The sequence below is a fragment of the Lampetra fluviatilis genome, chromosome 35 (genome assembly GCF_964198595.1).
Source record: "Lampetra fluviatilis chromosome 35, kcLamFluv1.1, whole genome shotgun sequence".
Lineage (NCBI taxonomy): Eukaryota > Metazoa > Chordata > Hyperoartia > Petromyzontiformes > Petromyzontidae > Lampetra > Lampetra fluviatilis.
Window position 1 is genome coordinate 315,730 of NC_136309.1, and position 21,378 is coordinate 337,107.

Sequence of the window (21,378 nt, forward strand, 5' to 3'; positions counted from 1 at the left end):
CCGCCTAAGCAAAAGGACTGGAAAATGCCAGCTCTAAAACCCCACCCCCATTTCAAGCAATTTGTCATCAATGTTGCCACGGCTGGTCTGGTTCCAGATTACTTTGTTTGTTAGGCTAATAGAGCATAGAAATTGCTGCGCTTGTAATGCCATTGTGAGTTAATGCATTAGTGAAAAAGTGTATTTTAACCCTTGCACTACTCCGGTTGTGCATTTAACATCATGCAAAGAAGATAAGATAATGCGTGCGTCATCAGGAGTGAGAGAGAGAGGATGCGTATGTTGGTTATTATGGATCAGTGGATTTGCGCGTCAGTGCCTTGTGCTGCAATTCTTGCAACCTGGGTTCGATTTTTGGCCGTGCACATTCGTGGTAAATTATACAGGGTGCTTCAAAAATGTTTTAACACTACTGAGAATTTGCAACATCACCACAATAAATGTGCCTCTGGGCTCTGGAGACCACCTGAAGAAGATTCCAGGCTACGCGTTGACAACGATGGCGAACAAGTGGAGACTCCTTGACTTTTTGAAGCTACTAACACACATTTGTTATCATGTTATAGTGCAGCATCATCCGTTCTTTTTCCATTACAAACGATAGTCCCATGTAAGTGTTAACATTGTTTTGAAGCACGCTGTATTAAACGACGTGGGCCACTTTTATGACGACTCGGCATTCAAAATGACTGCGGCGCCTTGTCTGCCTTTCCGTGCTGGGGGAGACGAAGGGGAGCAGATGTGTGGGGGAGTCTGGCCCCACACTGCGTGGCATGTGCTGCACCAGTCCTACAAGGTGCTCTTACACGGGCACTTGCCTCTGTGTAGTCTGCAGGCTAAACTCCGACCGTGCTAATCGCACCTCTGATTAGCACGGCTGGCTACCTATGGCGTGAAAGAAGTTCAACGTACATTCATTCAAACTGTGATATCCTAAAAAGTTAAATGTTTACTCGTTTTACAAAAATACAGCTCTTTTTTATGATTTCACGAGATTAGCTAGTTCATTCTGTAGTAATATTTTACCGTGCAAGCTCAGAACGTTTGTGTTATTGAGTAATTAGGTAATTTACTCGCACTAATAAAATAGTCTTATTTGAATGACCGTGAAATAGGGACTGATGAAAGTGGGCGTGATGTCCTCATGTTTATCGGGCTGCCCCTATCCATCTCCATCACCTGAGTGCTGGCCGAAGGGGCTGGGTTAGGGTGTGAAGCGGGGAGCTGGGTATTTGATACAGTTCCAGGTTCACCTCTGGGAAGAGCCTGAGTAGAAGAGGGGACAGGGGAGGACTGGTCTGGTACTGCGTAACGTGCCACTGTCTGTAATCGTGTTCTTCACTAATATTCAAAGGGGGTGGGGGGGGCACATCGCCGGTGTGAGGGCCGCCACACCACCTGCTGCCAGCAGTGTTTGTACATCTTGTGTATTGTCGGTGGCCTCACGTCAGGGGGCCACACTAAAGGCCACCAGGGGCTGCTAGTGGCCTTTAGGCCTTGACATGAAGAACACTGCTCTATAACCAGTGGGGGCCAATACAATTCAGGGGACGCTATGCTCCTGCATCGGAGCACTTAACTCCGATGTTAATCTGGACCCCTCCATAGCAAGGCACACACAGGATTCCCTCGCTTTATGCGGAAGGTGCGTTCCAAGAAAAGGGCGCACCAAGCAAAATCGTGTAGCATGGGCGGCACGGTCACCCTAACCACAATGCACTGCACGAGGAGACAGCTGCCTACCGTGTAGCACATATGGTGCACGCACACACAATGTGGTCCCTCCTCTGACTGCATAGCCGCATATGAGTGAATACAAACTGCATACTGCATAGCGAATTTTAAGTAGAAATAGGTTATCTGCATATACACAAAGTCGCACAAACCGAACCCGCATAGAGCCACGGGAACCTGTAGATTATTAGTGAGATTTCGGCATGCCACTTGGAAGAGTGTGCACGTGCTCTTATATCTGGAGTGTGCTTGTTATAAAGACATTTGCCTTCGCCTTTCCCTCACCAGTGTCATGTGAGCATGTGTTGCTTATATCAGATCTGTGCTGATGTAAGTTGTGCTTATCTGTAGCTTAAACTGTATGTGTTATACCTGGTCTGGTAGCACTGTCAGCATAGTCTTCTATAAGCAGAACGTTGTCAGTCCACGTCGTGGTTAAGGCTCAGCACTCCAGATACGATTCTCTCCCTGCTCCTTTGTGCAATGGGACAGTGCTCACCTCTTTTGGTAGCCCTAAGTCGATGGTGGAAATTCCACATTGCCATGGTGGGAGCCAGTCACTGTACACTATGACCACTCTTGACTTCTCTAAGAGTGGTACTTTTTTTTCCTCTGCTCTGGAGGGCTGATAGGGTCAGATGACCTCCAATACGGATTTGAGCTCAATCCTCTGATTGTGAGTTGAGTGTTTAATTCACGTTGCAACCCAGCAGATGCAGCACATGAAGACAAGAGTGCATGCATACTGATTTGGTGTGGTCAAGTGTCCAGTGTTCCGAGCTTATTAATGTGATTATTGCTGCTGATTGAGGATTTATGTGTTTTTAGATAGAGCAGAACATTTGTCAATGAAAACTATCAGAGTAATTACTGAAAGGTAGTTTTTGACTGTAGGATAACGTATGACTGTATTAGTGTTGAAATAATCAATACGTAATACAGGATGATAGAAGGTGGTATAGTTTATATTTCTTATGTTGGGAAGAATATGAGAAAAATCACTGAAATTCAGTGGTGACACCTGACCCGCTAGGCAAAATTATATATTCTTTTATTTTGTAGACATGTTAAACCATTCCACAAAAAGTAATTTAGCACAACAATTTTAAACATGAAAAAAAAACAACCAAATAAATAAACCCATTGCATTCTGCACATTTTTAAATGGCATTGGCAGTTTTCTGAAAGCCCGATATACCCTTTACCGTCACGGTTTGACCCTCTCTGTGCTGTTGAGCCCAGCTGCCCCTTTCCACCGCGACGCATTGCTGAGGGCCAAATCCTTACACTGTCTTCTCCTTGGGGGGGGGGGGTTACGTCTTGTAGACCCCACTGAGCACGGGCCTGCAAAACCATCCCTCTCCGTTGAAAACTCTTGACGGGCAGCCATATCCCCATTCATGTTATCGTACGTATGTTGAACCCCTTTTCGCACCGTACGTAGCCAACCTTGCCAATCGGAGGTGCGGGGGAAGGACAACAAACTAAACACAAAAATCAGTTATGAAGAAAGTAGTTTTCATTCTCGATTATTTAAACGTGCATAGCTCCAGTGGCTTCCTAATATCAGAATGAAGAGCGTTCCAGACGGTCGCAGAAGCGCATCTGAAAGCGCGCGATGCAGTGACCGTCTTTGGCTAGCCAAAAGCCGCTGCGAGGATGAAAGCACTTGACTCTGGTGTCATGCAAAGCCAGCACAGCATGGCTCAGGAGAGGAGGGGCCAGGTTTTTTTTCAATGCAGAACCCGAACCATGCCCCTTTCGTAGCTTGCAATGAATGCATCGATTATCCCCGACCCTGCCCTATTTGGCCCTGAGCCAGATTCATGTATCTTGTGAGGCCAGAGTTTCACCGTTTGATTTTGGCTCGTCTGGCAGAGGAAAGTGGGTGTAACTGATAATATGGTTCACCCATTTGGAGCATCACTACCTTCGTGATAATGATTTATGCAGAAGTAACAATGTATTTCCCCGCAGTGTTATCGTTAGCCTGCTCTCGGCATCGTGGCGTTAGACGACATGCATCAGGAACTCTGGCAAGGCAGTGCAACCCCACGTGAGAGAACTGCTTCTGAGACCCTGTAAAGTTATCCCTTATGCTTGATACAGAGTAATGTTTGTCACACGATTGTCAAACTGATATTTTTAATTCGCAGAGCAAAGTTTTAGCCAAAATAAACTGTGAAAAGCAAATGAATGATGTTTTTGTGCAGTCATTGGTAACTAAGCAGAGTCTATCATCTCACTATGCTTGAGGACTTTTTCAATAATTTTAAGTTTGTGCCATTCATTATATGTTAATACTGAAGCAATGCATTTTTAAATGGTTATTTATAATGTAATAGTAATATTCTTAAAATTGCAGTGTGGAATGGTTCAACTTTCCCATTCACTTGTCATGAAGATGCGTCGCTCCAATTTGCTTCATGTGATTAATTAACTACATTATAAGGCCAATTAAAGTTCCAACATGACTCATCCACTTCACACGAATTACTATCTTCGTCTCTGATCAGTGACACGCATTTGAAGTTACTTTTGAACGTGTCAAACACAGCCTCACGTAGAGGTTACATTGTTGCGCAAATTTCTGGTTGGAATTTGATCCGCACTTTGACGTTGGTCTTTTAGCGCTCTCTTTGAATGGCCACGCCCCAATGCAAGGTTTGTCAAACTGTTTTTGGCTTGCGGACCACTCAGGCCCAGCCAGCCCCCAGCCCTGGTGACAAGGCACATTCACTTCTCTCTCTAAATACCACTCGTACTACATGATTCATATTACCCGAACATTTTTTTTTATTTTCAACGAAGCTTTGATGTTTTTTAGGGGAGCATTTAGACCTTAGGGGTAGGGTAGTTTAATCAGGGTGGTTTACCTAACTTAATTTTTTAATGAAATATCATAAGCAAAATATGATTTAATGTCCGAGGCAACATGTCATTATTTCCGGATCAACCCGCATCATAGCCCCGCGTCCCACTGGAGCAGCGTGGTGGACCGTCGGGGGGCCGGGGACTGCACTCTGAGGACCACTGCCCTGACGCGCATTTGAGACGTGGGTGCAATGCCTCATGGCTGCTGGCAAAAGAGGACACGTTGAGCTCCACCTTGGTGTTCATTATTACATCTTTCATGGAAAATGTCTTCACATTCATTCAAATTTCAATGATGTAGCATTAGCTTGGTGGTATTCTAAATCTCGCACAGCTCGTGTTCCGCGTATGTCTGTCTGTCTGTACGTAAACAACCGTGCCGTGTACGAGTGGCACCGAAGTCTGTAGATGGCAAGCTCGCCACGTCTCGCTTGGCTTTTTAGCTGTTTTCACTACATCCTGCACTTGTCAAATACATCCTCGACTCCAACCTCCAAGAATGTATCTCTCAAGTGCAGCATACCAGTAAGAGACATTGTGTTCATTTATTTATTGGTGTACTTTACAGCCAGGTGGGAACCCATTGTGATTCCAAGCATGCATCTCTCCACACTTATTTTTTTGACTTTTCAGCTTTTGTTCCATTTTATTTGCCAATGTCCATGTTTTTTGGACCATATGTCTTGGCAAGTAATATGAGAGGGAGAGGAGGAACACATGGGGTAGAGAACACCCACAAGTTTGAGACATCACAGTGACTCTAATAAAGGTAAGCGGAGTTGCCCATGAGCACACCACTCGAAGGTAGAATGGCCGATGGTTGAGATGAATGATGAAGTGGTAGCCAAAGGGGGGGGGGGGGGGGTGACACTAGAGAAGACATCCACCTTGGAGGACCGGATGGATTGTTGTGAGCAAGACCGTCGTGAGAGCTGGTGATGGCCTTGGGGAGGCTTTGATTGGGGTGATGACGCGACCCAGGGAGAGCGCGTTTGCCGCTCGTCGCAGAGGTTCACAGCTTGAATCCGGCAGAGACTGCCATGGTTAATTTCGCAGGTGAATTAACTGTGAAATACGTGCCGTCTGCTTCGAAGTGGACGTTAAAATACCCTGATGGCATTTGAAACGAGTAGGCCTGTGTGTGCCAGCGTCATGGTCCAAATTTGCCAAATTCCGTAAAACAGCCGCAAGTTACTCAATTAAGATTACACATCACAATAATTGCCTCCTGCCGGCAGACAAATGCCCGATTGCAGGTCAAATGCTGAGTTACCTTGTGCCACACAGGGACGGGCTGCTACTGGGAGTGTCCTTTCAAATGTGTTGAGATGAGATCTGACGTAATTCCCTTGTCGCATGTAAAGTGCTCTGAGATTTCTGGGTGTAAAGGGCTTTTCTTAAAAACGAATCATGATTATCATTGTTCAGCAGTGCATTGACAATGGCTGCTGATCATAGCGACAGCCAGTTGAGACAAACTCTTTTTTCAATTGAGACCAGGGTCAAGCAAAGCTATAACGTTAACATGTAATACAGTTAAATAACATCCAGCTACAGAAACATACAACTCCAACAATGCGATGGAAGCATTCAGCATCGATAGCAATTAAACCATAAGATTTTAATAGCACTTACGATTTCAGTAAGATACATTTTAAATAAGATGCAAGAAATATCTCAAAAGAGACCATGCGTCTCAGTGGGTTTATTTAACCGCTTAGTTAAATCATGGATGTAACAAGAACAACACTCATGTTGATATTGACCATGCAACAAGTCCAATTTCCATTCCAGCTGGTAATAGGCTTGAAATATTATTCCTTCTATGAGGATCTGTTTCCAAAGTATAGAGTGGCATTCTTAATTTGGGAGCTTTCGTGACTGCAGGAATTATTCTTTGGTTCTTTTCGGTTAAGTCACGTCTAAAAATAAAATAATAAATCAAAATAAAACAACACATTACGACGTTTCGATTGCAACACAAGCAATCATCATCAGGCATAAAAGAAAATAGCAACAAAAATCTAACTAGAAAACTATAGACCGACATACAAGCAGACAGACATCACAACGGCACACATAGAGAGGAGTATACAGGCACACGAAAATTAAATAACCTAGTAAAATATTGAAATGTGATGTAATACAACACAGAGAGTCGGTTAACACACAATTAACGCATGGCCTGGTTGACTACGTGTTTCAAAATTTGCTAAGTTAGAATTTTAAGTGTGAGCAACAAATATCTAACTAGAAAACTATAGACAGACATACAAGCAGACAGACATCACAACGGCACACAGAGAGAGGACACAAATCGGCTGTGTGAGCAACAAAAATCTAACTAGAAAACTATAGACAGACATACAAGCAGACAGACATCACAACGGCACACAGAGAGAGGACACAAATCGGCACAAAGAGATGGTCGTTTCTGTGACGGTCCCTTAAATATAGAGAGGAGGGGGAGGGGACGGGGGGAGGGAGAGGGCGGGGAGATCAATGGGTGCACGCCAACGTACTCCTATTGTAAGTGAAATGATAGACGCGGCACGGGAGGCAAACCTGAAAATTAGGACAAACGCGGCACGGGAGGCAAGCCAGAAAATTAGGAGACAAGCACACGAAAATTAAATAACCTAGTAAATTATCGAAATGTGATGTAATACAACACAGAAAGTCGGTTAACACACAATTAACGCATAGCCTGGTTTATTACGTGTTTCAAAATTTGCTAAGTTAGAATGGCATGATTGGTTGGCTTCTGTATCATGGTAAAGAAGAAGATAAAGGTTGGGGCTAGTAAGCAGGCGTGCATTGGACTCCTCGTTGCCACTCTGTGAGCCGAGCTACGCTGCTGCCGCTGAGCTAATCCAGCCCGCCACAACTCGGGGGAGGCATCAAGTTGTTTTTCCGCTGCAGAAGCCAAACCAGGCCACCAGCCGCACATGCGGTGAACGAGTCGAGATGCATGTCGGTGACGGGCCGTCATTGTGTTCACGTTGCATTCTGAGTGACGTCGCGTCCAATAATTCAGAATTAGAATCGGAATGTTTATACTGAATGAATCCGTGAGCTATAAATCTCTTTTTCACAGGTGTCCAGTAGAGGCGGGTCAGAACGTTACAACAACAACCAGTACAAACGCGTCATTAGCCCCCTCCTCTTGCCCTTGCTTGGCTCCGTATCAGATTCAGATGCCCTGTGAGGCCAATGTATCAACGTTTTCGCGTGAAATATAGCCAGCGGTGTAAATACAACCATTGGTTGCTATGCCTGGCCCCAGGACAATCAAGCAGCCTTGAGCACGGGATTCTGGTATAAACTGCTCTGTTCCCATCTCATAAAATACACAACCCCTGGCCATCAACGTTGTTTGTTGGCTCTTCAACTCAAGTGGGAGAAAAATAATGGTTGAGTTCCAAAGAACCCACAATTTTTAAAATATCACAGGAGATGTTCAGCTGAATTAATAGCGCTTCTCCCACTTTTCTTCATGGAATGATCATCGGGTTTTGAATGTAAAATTTAAAAAATCTCATCTCTCGAATGCTGGATGCAAGCCTCCCTCCCTATGCCATGTTATTCATGGGGCGTTGTTTGATCATGTATTGTGGGAGAGTAGTGTACCGGTGAGCGTGCTGGGCTACGGACCAGAGGTCGCAATCGGGTACCCGATACCCGTACCCTACCCGATACCCGGCTACCCGTACCCGGCCGGGTACGGGTACGGGTAGGCCGTGAGTCACTGGTGAGTAACCGTTTGTCACTCATTTCGGGTAGGGTACGGGTAGGGAACGAGTACCCGTACCCGGCCGGGTACGGGTACTCATTTGCGACCCTGGTGCGGCCGGGTACGGGTACGGGTAAGGAATCAAAACCCGTTTGCGACCTCTGCTACGGACCAGGCAACCCAAGTTTGATTCCCGCTCACGACCAAAGCCGATGACGATTATTTAAATGGATCCTGGGCCTCCCCTAGGTCGACTCAGCCTCACGTGAGTATGTGGTGCAGTGTGTAACCATCGCCACTTTGGGATCTTTGTCGTTTTGGGGGGCGGGGCGGTGGGGGGGGAGGCGAGGCGGTGGGGGGGGGGCGCTGGGAGGGCGAGGCGACTGAGGTGCGCGCTTGCCGCGTGCCTAATTGAAGTTGTCTTCCGATAAAGAAACTTGGGCGTAATGAAAAGTTTAGTTCCTAGAAATGAGCTGTCGGATAAGAGCATTGATTACACTATGTAACACGATTTTTTTCCCTGGGTAGTAAGTGTTATTTTTTTATTGCTTATGCCTAAAATGTATAGAAAATGTGACCAGCACTTTATTTGAATTAATGACACAAATGCACACCACGTTTTCTCATTGAAAAGAGGTAGATTTCAAAATATCACTGTCCTGGTCACAAAAGCAAAGTTTGTGGGGAATAATAGCCATCTTCTGTACTTTTGAGGAATAAGCAATTAGGAAATAACACTTCCTACCCAGGAACAACTTTTTTTTTTGTTACACAGTGTTATTTGTGGTGACAGCACTAAACAGTGATGAATCACTTTCTCTTTGAGTGGCTCAAAGTCTTTCAGTGAGTGCAGCTTTGAACAGTCGCTCACACCGTGTTTGAGACATCCATATGAAGTGTGCTAATTCACATATTTTGGCTGAATATTTTAACTTTAGTGCTCAAGATGAGTGTGTGGGTGGGGATGGGATGGTTACACCGATGACTTAGGGGTGCCAGTGGAAACCAACCAATGCCACTTCATGCCTTCATGTCCTGGGAGACACTGGCTTTTTCAAAATAATTTTTTTTTTCAGATTAACCCATTCAAATTGTTATGTATTGTTCAATTAACAATACATAATTGAACTTGTGTTTATATCAATCTTCATTACAGTCGTGTTATTAAATCCTGGAACCTTTTATTGAAGGCCAGGCAGATGCTGACTAGTATGTATTTGCAGAACAGTATGTATTGTATCAAGCGGTGTGAATGTCTAGCAATCTAGAAATTCTGAGCCTAATACTACCACAGCTCTACATCACTAGAACGCAGCTGTCATTCTTTCTGGGTACATTCCAATGGTGCTATCGGTGTCGTCGTATGAGTTAAAGCAATGCCCATTTTGAACTCTTGCAGGGAGCCGTGCCAGTGGCCCCAGAAGATGATGGGTGCAGAATCACGTGTGATATCCCTCCTGTTATCTACATGAGTTGTGCTGCACTCTGTCATGTATCATGTGTGGACACGTGATGAATAAGATCAGCATTGCCGTGGTTATTCGGTGAAGAGACTGGCCCCCGCCATAGAAATGTGGAATCTCCACCACCGGCTCAGGGCTGCCAGTGGAGTGGAGTGCCACCCGCATTGCTGATTTCAACAATAGATTGCTAGTTTGAGTAATTGAATAATTGAATGTGAGTTTTAGTATTAAGGTGCCGTGTGTCTGACCTTTAACTTTGTCTTGTGTAGTGGAAACCTGTCTCGCACAAACGTATCAAGCAAAGTCCTCGACTCGGATCCCTGTTGGGGCACCATCACACGTGGGAACGCCTATCGCATTTTCCTGGTGAGTGATGCCTCATTGCTCGCATGACCATGGAGAGACAGATGTGGGTGGGAAGTTGCATGTTGGCGGAGGGCCATGTTGTAAGGCTGGTGCATGCATCGCTCCGCTTTGACGGAGCTCATGGGAAAATCCGTAGGGCGATCTGCCAGGCAATATTGGCACCTCTCCCCAACTTGTGAGTCGCACCCATTGAGTCGATGCCTCTTCTGGACAACGCACAGGGATCATGCGGAAGGAATACGCATTCAGGAATCACTGTCTTCATTTACATGATTTCAGTATTTTCACGAGCCCAAGGTGAGTTTAACGGATTTAGCTTATAATTTGTGCGTGTTTACTCATCCTGTCCCACTCTAACAAGAGTGTTATCAGGATAACGATTGCATCATAGGCATTGGAAGCATATCCTAAAAGAACAACTTAACTCTTCATTTTCAGATGCAAGCTATTCTAGCAGTTGCACACGTTTAGAATGCCACTTTTTGTAGCAAAAAGTACACATTGTTCTGCGATAGGACGTCAGAAAACGTAGCTCCACGTAACTCCACTGAAGCACATGTATGCTCATATGTAGCCTCCGATTCGTGCGGTTGGTTACGTACGGTGCGAAAGAAGTTCCCCGTACATACATAGCCTGTCCTTAATGTTTCTGGAACACAGCACCCTTGTTCCACAACATCAAATAATGGCTGACTTAGCAACGACTGATGACATCTTCGGACTTAATTTCCTTTACATGGACTAACTGCTCGTATTTGCACAAATTACCTACATTGAACAATTGTGCTGACGCGTGCAATGCCACCTTACGTGCTCCTGGTGTCGAGCCACTGTGCTCCGGTCTGATTAAGACTCCTACTAATTGCGAAGGAATCCTGTTGTAATAAAAAAACACATTTGTAATATTCATACTTTTTACATTTAAAAACGGACTCTCTTCACATTTATTATTCAAATTATGTGTGATTGCAAAGTGTGTTGCGTATATCATGAGTGCTATTGTACAGAAGTATGCCATCATGCACAAGGGAGATGTTAATGTCTCTTCTTCCGTTTATGCCTTTGTTTCTCCAATCAAAGTTTGTGGAAACATTTAAATTTGGCTGTAAATGATCACAGCGAGCATGCGTCTTCTTGCTTCACTCCCTTTCTGACATGTGTTTTGTTACTTATGCTTTCTGCATTCAATCTCAGTGTAACTTTGGCTTTCTTGGAATAACTTTACTTCTGTTTTATAATTATTACTCTTTAGACCTTCGTTTTTTGATGGCTTAAATGATTGCACCGGATTCCACCGATTCAAATCTCTTTTCATTGTCTGCACGGGGGAGGCACAATGGTATTTTGACATTGAATGAATTGACATTGCATGAGATGATTGCTGAATATATTACGGAAGACTACAAAGTTGCAGATTATTACGAGTGTAGTGAGCGACTTCCGAGACGCGTCGAGTAGAAGGCTTCTTGTTTATTAAGAGCACACGGGGCTATACGTTACCTAACGCAGCCAGACGTAGGCGACCCTAACACACAGCCCATCTCCGGCATACGCTACGCTAGCTGTCCGACTAGCGCAGCGACTGTGACGGAGAGGGTCTTGCAGGAGACCGGCCACGTGGTCGGAGACGAAGAGATGACGGAGCAGCGACGCAGCCAGGACCCAAGACCCGCAACAACAGCACCCGAACCTCTGGTTCGGCCCCCCTTATATGCGCCCTGGTGCGGCCAAGCCCCGCCTCTGGCCACGCCCCCTTCCAGAACCTTCGAGCAGGTTCCTGGAGCCTCTGGACTAACTCCGCCTTTCACTTTTACCCCAGATACGCCCCCCTTATAATAAGGCATTACACAATACCCCCATAACCGCAATTACCCCTTCAGGCCGACAGGTGTCACCCTGCCATTACACAAGCAAAGATAACATCATGTACAACAAGTTTGCTCAACAAATGGACAGACAATGATACAACACACATGCATACCACAGTCTATATACGTAGGGCAGCAAATGAAGGTCGACTGGAACTCATAATATTCACTAAAACGCTGGGTGAGAGCACGTTGAAGTACGATTGGAAAACCGATCTTGATAATGAAAATACCAAGGTGCCTAAACCACATCATCATCACGATCCATGGGCAAGATAGCCTTGAGTTGGTGTCCACTGCACATGTTGTTTCTTGTTTCCACTTACCTCTGTCTTGCGCTAATATGCCGAAGTAGTTCCACATCTTGCTGGCACCAACCTCTTACGTCGTCGTCCTCGTCAACCATTCTCTGTGAGGTCTTCCTCTCTTTCCAGTTCCTTCCATTTTCCCAACTACAACAACAACAGCAACTCGCTTTTAATTTTCTTCTGGTTGTCCATCCTGCATGTGCCCAAATAGTGGCAGTTTCCTCCTCATCACTGCCTGTGTCATCAGTTCTTCTTCTATGTTGCAACCAGCCTACACAATAGGGTGTTTTTTTACGATTGCATATTACCTGCTAGAGACAATCAAACACATGGATTAGAGAGTGTATTAGGTTATTAAAGACATCGTTCGTTTTCACTGCAAAGAACAATTACTTGGTGGGCTTGGGGCTAAAATGGATGATGTGGTCGATAGTTGAAACTAACTAATCTAAACGTTTAATTTTACCAGGCAAGGCCCACTGATATGAAAATAGGTTTTACCCTTTCTGGCAATAAAACAGTTGTGTTAAGATGTTAAAACACCAAACGGAAACCTTTTGCAAGGAATCATGTCTACATTAACCATAATACTTGTGGTGAACATGCAAACAAAAAAACATGCTCTGATAGTATATGCATTGTCTTTGAAACTGATTGGTCCACTGAGCTATATAGAAATGAAGTGGCTTATCATGTGGAATTTTATAGCAGCCAAATACTGTAAGCACGTGTTTAGAAATGTGGCGGGAAAAACCAGAGGACCCGGAGAAAAATCAACGCGACCAAGTGCAAACCCCAAATATACAGCAGGTGTTAGGGTCGGGATAGAACCCACGACCTCCTGTATACGAGGCGAGGTAGTTAACGTCTCGACACCGATGAAGTGGCAGCCAAAGGAGGGAACGCACCCGGCGTGTAATGTGCACCGTGGATATGGAACCACTGGGAGCTGATGATCCTGTGCAGGAATCAGGTGGATTGTTGAAGATCCTGAGAGATGGAAAAAACTTGGGGAGGTCTTCATCGAGCAGTGCATAGGTTCTTGGCCGATAGTACTGTAAATGCATCGCAGATACATTTTAATGAAATCTCTGTTGTGTTAATTTGTAGAAAAAAAAGAACAGGCTTGTGTCATTACCATAAGGGCTCTTCACAAATCGGTGTTTGTCCCAAAAGACTACAAGCCCCCGATAGCAAATTGCTCTGATATGAAGCACGCTCTGGGCTAAATGTAAAACGCAATACATGTTGTTGCTTTTTGCCAAATGACCCCCTGACTTTGTGCTTTTGTTTAGCTTCACTGACCCTGAAAACTAACGATGTGTTTGGCGTCTGCTTTAAAAGCGAGATGATCACTCTCGGATCTGTGCTTGGGCACCGCTGATGTATGTGAAATAACAGAAATGACTCCTGAATAATATCTCATTCCTTTGGTGCAACACGAAAGCAGCTCAAATTGAGCAAAACTCGCCCAATTGATAATGTCAATCGCACGGCTCTGTGCAAAAGAACATTGCATTACTCACGCCTTTTGGACCCGACCGCGGTTCTGCACTGCATACAATAACGGAAAGTCTGCACACTCGGTACAGGGAAACAGAAGTGTTATTACGGCCTTGTTACTGCGTGTGGTATAGGTCACCAGAAACATTGGTAAAGCCATGCACCCATGTGCAAACTGTTGTACACGCACCTGGCTCACTTGATTGAGTTGCTGAGTCTGCTCGGGCGTACCGAAATGTATTTTACCCTCCCGACTCTGACCATGGAGCTGCAAGTACTGTTTGTTCACAGGGCTTGGGATATTAGCTGAAATATCCTCGGTAGGAGAATGATCATTGACATTTATGGAGAACGCAACACAATGCAATACAATTTGGATTTATATAGCCGTGTCGAAAGGTGACCACATCTCAAGAGGCTGTGCAGAAATAGTGGGCATAGTTTGTAGAGTGAGGCAGTCATTTGCAGCGTAAGTGTGTTTGCGTGCATATGTACGTGCATGTGCTCACACGTATGTGTGGTTCAATGTACTCATTAGTGCGTAATGTTCCAGCGCGCACACATGCGCATTTTATTTTGTGTGTGCAAGTTTGTGTGTGTGTTCACACAATCATACATGTGTATTTGTGTGCGTGCGTGAGTGTGCATGTGCTCACGCATGGTTGGAAACGGTGGTGCAGCGGTTGGAATGCTACGAACCAGGCGTCCTGAGTTCCATTCTCACTCATGGCCAACACCAGTGATGATTATCTGAACCAGTCCTGGGCCTCCGCTAGGTCGACTTAGCCTCAAAATGAGTACCTGGTGGGTGTGTAAAAATCACCACTGTAAATACAAAGGTGGCCAAGCATGGTGCTGGCCACCCACCCCCTTGTGTGCCATGCCAGCCTTCATAGGTGCTCGCTAACAGCACTTGCCCCAACAGTCTGCATAGGGCGGATATTTGTGATTTTGTCTTTGTGTGTATGTATGTGGCTTGATTGCTTTCGTGTGCGTGCATGCCCACATTTGTGTGTGTATGTTGCAGAGGTGTGGACTCGAGTCATGTGACTTGGACTCGAGTCAGACTCGAGTCATGAATTTGATGACTTGCGACTCGACTTGGACTTGCATAACAATGACTTTGTCCCACCTCTGGTATGTTGTGTTCACGGGTATGCGTGTACGTTCATGTGTGTCCATGTTTGACCACTGCCACAGAACCTTGTATCAATGCAGTCTTTGTGAGACCTCAGCCCAAGAGACCACAGAGAACCTACCATGAGCTTTTAGGGTAACCAGGGCATTAGTCAGCCATTAGGGGGTCGATGATTGGTACGTTTTTTTGTGTTTTAGTTTGTTGTCTTTTTCCCACACCTCCGATTAGCACGGTTGGCTACATACGGTGCGAAAGAAGTTCAACGTGCATACACACATACGTACAATCCCAAGTGAGTAATTTGCGGGTAATTCTCTAAATTGCCAAATATGGACCATGAGCCTGCACACAATGGCCGACGCTAGCGAATGACAACAAGGGACATTTAACATGCACTGTGAAGCACATTATTATTACTCTACACACCGCAGTGATAATCAGGGCGGCCGCTGGATTCAAACTCTGAAACCTCTGCAACGTGCTACCACTGAGCCATTGGGAGAGTGGAATAGATGATGTATGTCGCTCGCGTAAATATGTATGCAGGCATCCCCATTATGCGCGTCCCTCATTGAATGTGCAGAAGACGGAAGTCAAAGTGTAGCGGGAGGGCGCAGGTCACAGAGCGCACGCATTTGACTGACATTGCCAGATGCACGTGCGTTAGGTCGCCGGTAATTTTGTAAAATGTTGTAGCCACCCTCAGCAGCTCGTTTCACCAAGGAGCTGCCCCAAGGGTGCAAGCTGTTCCTCAGGCTGACTGTGATAAGCAACTGCTTCGTCTCACGTTTTAGGAACAACAATGCCATTGATGCTTTTAATATAATTACTGCACATTATAGACACGTGCATTGTACTTGTGTAGTGTTGATTACGGAGGCACACACTTGACTTTGAGGCAACGCGCTTATTACACAGCCCCAACAGGGCTAACTACATAATGTACACTCACTACACTAGACCCCAACAGAGTTACTACATAACCGGGTCAGCCAGTAACATTCTCTGACTGACCCACGATGCCGAGCGAAGACCGAAGGTCGGAGAGACGCAGCGCCGAGGGTAGATTCCAGAGAACAGCCAAGAACGCTCCCGGGACCGCCCCTTGATGCTCGTGGGCGTGGCCTCGCTCCGCCTTTGGCCACGCCCCCTTCGGGATCTTTCCCGAAGGATCTCGACCGAGCATCACGTGTCCCTCAAGCCCCCCTCGGGCCCCCCTCACCACCCTGTCCCGGTCACGTGCCCTCTTGGGTTCACTCAGACTACCATGTGCCCTCTCTCAGGCCATCACCAGGACTGTGCCCCCTCGGGCCCGCGCACATGGCGCACTCACTCTGGCCCCAGAGAGAGGTTCCAGACGCACAGCAGCACTCTGACGACAGTGCCTGGCACCATCACCGTAGTGACACCCTTGACGTCACTGCACTTGGGTGCAATACAAATCACAGCTTCGGAAGTCGACAGGCGGGTCCCTGCCTTGGGAATGGGGAATTTCAACCACGAGTTATTTGAACCGTGAGACACTGGATTGTGTATGTGATCATTAGAAATTGTCAATCCGCTGCTGGATGAAGGTCTCCCTAACCCAGCGCCACCTCTTACAACCCTGGGATGTTATCATTATAATATACCAGTTTTGACACGCTTTGTGTGACATTAACAGAAATACCAGATGTATTCCATTGGCATCTGCATTAAACCCCAAATAGTTGTTTTTCCATCATTTATTTAACCAGGAGATTAAATAAACCCGTTGAGACAATTGAAACAGCATTGCCTCTTTTGCAAGGGCTACCTGGGAAAATTCCAGCCAGTAGTCGGCGTGTTTTTTATATATTCATCTGAAAATAGAAATAAAGGTTCACTTTTTGATTTAAAGCTTTCGTGACTGCAGGGATTCATCTTCTTGGTTTTTTTGGTAAAGTCACGTAGAAGGGAAATAATATAATAATAATAAAACATAATAAAATAAAATTCTCACGACGTTTCGGCCACAACGCAAGCAGCCGTCCTCAGGTGAAGAACAGGTCTGTCGGAAAGACAGCTTCACTTGTAGATGCACTCTCTCAACTTAAGATGTTTTTGCCAAAATAAACAAGAATTCACCAATTGAATGTTTATTGTTTGAGACAGGTTCGCACACTGCATATTCCATAATAGACTGGTTTCGACAGCAGCAGCAGCTATGACTTTGAACGATAGACAACAACCACCACCATTCGCCACGAAGTGATGGTGACGTCACCACGGCGCTTGTGCCAGGCCAGGTGCACTCTCAGGCCACGTGAAGTGTCAAGGCTCACTGACAGGAGGTCACGGGACAGACCCAGGTACCATGGGTTGACTGATGCACACACACACACGTGCCCACGCATGCTCACACACACAAATGACACGGATCCCTAAACAGATTGTTGGGCGCTTGTTGTGAGCATTTATTAAGGCCAGCATAGCGCACGCCTTTGTCTTCTAATGTTTTACTTGGCAACAGGTACAAGTTTCGACAACGCATACCACGGGCATCAGCTGCCGTTGGGAAGTAAACCTCGCTCACCAGGTGCAAAGCACAGCGTGCAAACCACCGCACCACCACTCCCCACATAGGCTTCCGTGCGTACACACCGTGTCGTCCGAGGAAACACTGGCACTAAGAATAAACACTATCTCTCACACGGTCAGGAGATAATCATGTAATGGACTAGCACATGCAACAACAACAACAAAAAGAGTTTGACATTTTATTGTACGATGTACTGTGATTATGTAAAAGCAAAGGCACATTTGAAGCTGTCAGGAATACGCGGCAGGGCAATAACTGGGGAAGATGCACAGCTTTGCTGCTAATTGCCCAATTAATGAGCCTCTGTTCGATGTGAGGCTTGCGTGCTGCCGTGGACATGGCTTATTGATTGAGTCAGCCCATTTGTGGCTTTTCATTTGGGTAGTGTGGGAGTCTCTACGTTTGTCCCAAGAGCCTAATTTTCTGTTATTGCAAACCATGGTCCAGCCACAGGCAGGGAAGATTCTGCAATGATGAAGGGCCGTTGCCCGAAACGTCACCTGTTACATACTTTTTCTTTCGAGGCCTTTCGAGGCCACAGTGTTCTTGACGAATGTGCTACGTTTTATTCTTAATTGTGTTTGTGCACCGCTGCCAACACAGCAGCAGCGTCAACACTAAATAATTTATATATTATGAAGTGAGTGCATTTAACGTCATGTGTGAGGCATTACCAAATTAAAAGTAAAAAAATTCATGCAATTGTGCTTGTCTACAGTGTCATTTTATGCTAACATATATTGCTCTTGTGTAGACCTCTCGTTATTACGGTCTACAGAATTATCTCGGAGATAATTGACAGCATGGAGATTAAACATGGTATTTCTCGGGTAGTTTGTGACCATCTCAACAAACAGCAACATAATATCTGGGGACAACCAAGGGAGTTGAACGTGTGTAGAGTGACTACAGAACACTGATGTAAACAGTGGGAAGTATATAGCAGCTTTGTTGTTAAAGGTCTGTACGTGTGATGTGCACACAGTTGCGTTTTGTCGATTATGTCGTTGTAAAAGTCAGGTTATAAATAAAAAAGTAGCAAGCCAGAGGTCCTTTTGAACAGCGGTGCACCACCAGTGCCCCCGTCGATAAATTGCACGTGGCAAGAACCCCCGTGCTTCCCTGTGACCACATTACGTACACGTTGGGTGTAATTTACCACGCGCACAGCGTCATGGTGACAAGGATGCACCCGCGCAGGATGAAAACAAATGTTGTACGTGTTTGTAGCAGAATCAATACAAGTACAAGCTCTCCTTGTACACAACTTTGAGACAGAGCCACCAACCATCTCCCAGTTAATGAGCTGTGCGTTGATTAAAGGAGTGAACCCGAACTGAGGTTTCCAAAAAGTAAATGAGGGTTGGCCACTAGCTGTGCATGCGGCAGGATAATTTGTGTCCTTTTCACGCGGGCTTTTTGGCACCTGAGTGCACCTGAGTGCACCTGGGGTTTCGTCTTATCTCTGCCCGAGTTCCAGGGTGGATCTTTCCTTTAATCGGTGATGTTTTCCAGGAGCTTGTTTGTGTTGACATCAGAACACAATTATTTTGTTTTCTTCTTTTCATCCTACGGGAAAATAGGAAAGGTTTGAGGTTTTGTTCATATTACAAAGTCAATGCCGTGTGTGAAGACAGAGCAACGATATTTACACTTTTAGAAATGTGCCCAGTTGATTATATGGTTGCTGTTCTGTAACCTGAGCAGCATCTGAGGCTATCTGGAAGCCACGGTGGAGATCGCCCTGTAACTAGACGGGTCACTCCTCTCTGCAGGAGAACAACACCTTGTTTCGGCTCCTTCTTTGCGGCACGAGCAATTGGACTGTAATTCTAGTTCCATCAATCCAGAGTCATCAACATTCCACCATTGAGCAGATCACACTGCCTTTCTGCCAGCAAATTGATGCTTTTTATTTATTTATCTTTCTTACCTTCTGTTGGTGTTATTTAAAAAGATGTTTATGGCATCTAATCACGTGATATGTATGTAAGTGTTAGAGATGTGCTCCTGATTTATGGATCAATCCTAAAAATCCAAATATCACCGACATGCGACATTTCAGATGGTCCTAATTTTGTTGCCAGGATTGGTCTGGAAATGTAATTTCATAGGAAATGACTTCACTTGCATTCACTTACTTCGGTGGTTTTCCTGCACAAAGTGGGGTAACATGGCATCAGGTGATATCACTATAGTCAGTAGGAAGACAAGGTAAATCAGCATACCATTTCAATTAGCCGAGACATAGTTCCATACTTGTATTTAAAAATGTGTAAATCTGAAATCAGAATTTTGCTATGGGATTTTGAAAGCATCAATGCAGCCACATTCGCCGCACGCTCACTACCTCAAATGATTGTAAGAACTTGTAACGCGCATGGCATATTGGCTCACTCCTGAAGAGAGGGTGGCTCATGAGGCACAAGGAGGAACTGCGCTCGACTGACAATTACCCACTGAGCATCTGTGAGAAAGAGCTTCATAGCTCATCGGATTCCTCCTCCTGCAGTCTAAATGATGATTGTGATTGCCCAAGCTCTTTGATGCCATATATAGTAAGATGTTTTCGGCCATTTCATGAGTGTTTACAGATTCATATTTGTTCCACTCTCCCCTCTCCCAGCGTTTACCACTACTTGGACTGGTTATGCAGTTGAGACTACATGGATACAGCCTTTAGCCGGGCAGCGGTGGTACACGTGGCCTGTAATCCAGCGCTGTGGAGGCGCGTGTTGGTGGATCACACAAGAAATGTTGTAAAATTCCATTCCCGTGAGCGTTGGGGTGACATACCCTGGCTTGTCAGGAAGAGGCGTTAAAGCAAACGTGGACTTCACTTGTTCCATCTGTATGGGTACGGTGTTGCTGCACCACACGCTTGGATGTACTGCGGGTGCTCTAAGTTCCTCCCACGTGTAAACAACACTCGTTCATCGGCTGATAACGCCTTCATATAGAGAGGACTGCAGAGCTTTGAGGAGGAATTGGGCACGGGTTCGCCATCTGACTGCTGTTCTTGCTAGTCTGTGGTTCCTACTTGCGCCTCTGAAGTCGTTCTCTCTCTTGGAGCAGCCAGACGGTGAGCGAATATTGTGTGGCGTATTAAAATTTGAAATAAGTATTACTATTGATAAAAGAACTCAATCAAAGGATGTTTAACGTTTCACCCCTTACCACGTGTGATCAGCAGTGGTTGTCCCACACAGTGGGATCGTGTGATTCCCACCCCTGGATCAAGGGTGCCAGCAGACACACGAGTACTGCCCCCTGTGATTGTTTGAGCAGGGATATACTTAAACTTGACCCATGGAGATCACCGTTGTTCAAACCTTTTCAAACAATTTAACTTGAAAAACATCACTATTAATACCATGTAAACATGCACACGAAACCAGTTTGCATAATATATATAATGCTCATTATACTTTGTTGATGCAGTGTACAGCTAATAGTCGATGTTGCAATATAAGTGTTTCATTTTAAATGGTTGAAGCCATCTGTAGAATGTTAATCTGCTCTTCACTGCATAAGTTCCAAATTGAAATTTACCTACTTTAAGATAAAGGCGTTTGATTGATTTATTGTTCAATTTGATTCGCACCATCTGCTATTCTGCTAGGAGGCTCCGAGCTAATGGTAGCAATCCCTCTTCATGTGCCGTAAGTCTTGTGTTTTTCTATCAAGCATAGAACATCTTCCTGCTTACATGGGCAGTGCTAATTTCCTTTTCCTACACTGAACCAGTGGTGAAAATTCCACATTATTATGGCGGGAGCATTCTCTCCTAATGCGTGCACTATGTGATGGTTCCCTGTAAATGTATTATGT

The 21,378-nt window shown here is 45.3% G+C and overlaps 1 protein-coding gene across 2 annotated transcripts in view; it reads left to right on the top strand.

Annotated features, from left to right (window-relative positions):
* SLC38A12 (solute carrier family 38 member 12) overlaps positions 1-21,378 on the top strand; it is a 248,052-nt gene that overhangs the window by 68,010 nt on the left and 158,664 nt on the right. For both annotated transcript variants that reach the window (XM_078872611.1, XM_078872610.1), the window contains exon 8: positions 10,074-10,170. In XM_078872611.1, coding sequence (XP_078728737.1) covers positions 10,074-10,170 — 97 coding nt within the window. The remainder of the gene's footprint in view (positions 1-10,073; positions 10,171-21,378) is intronic.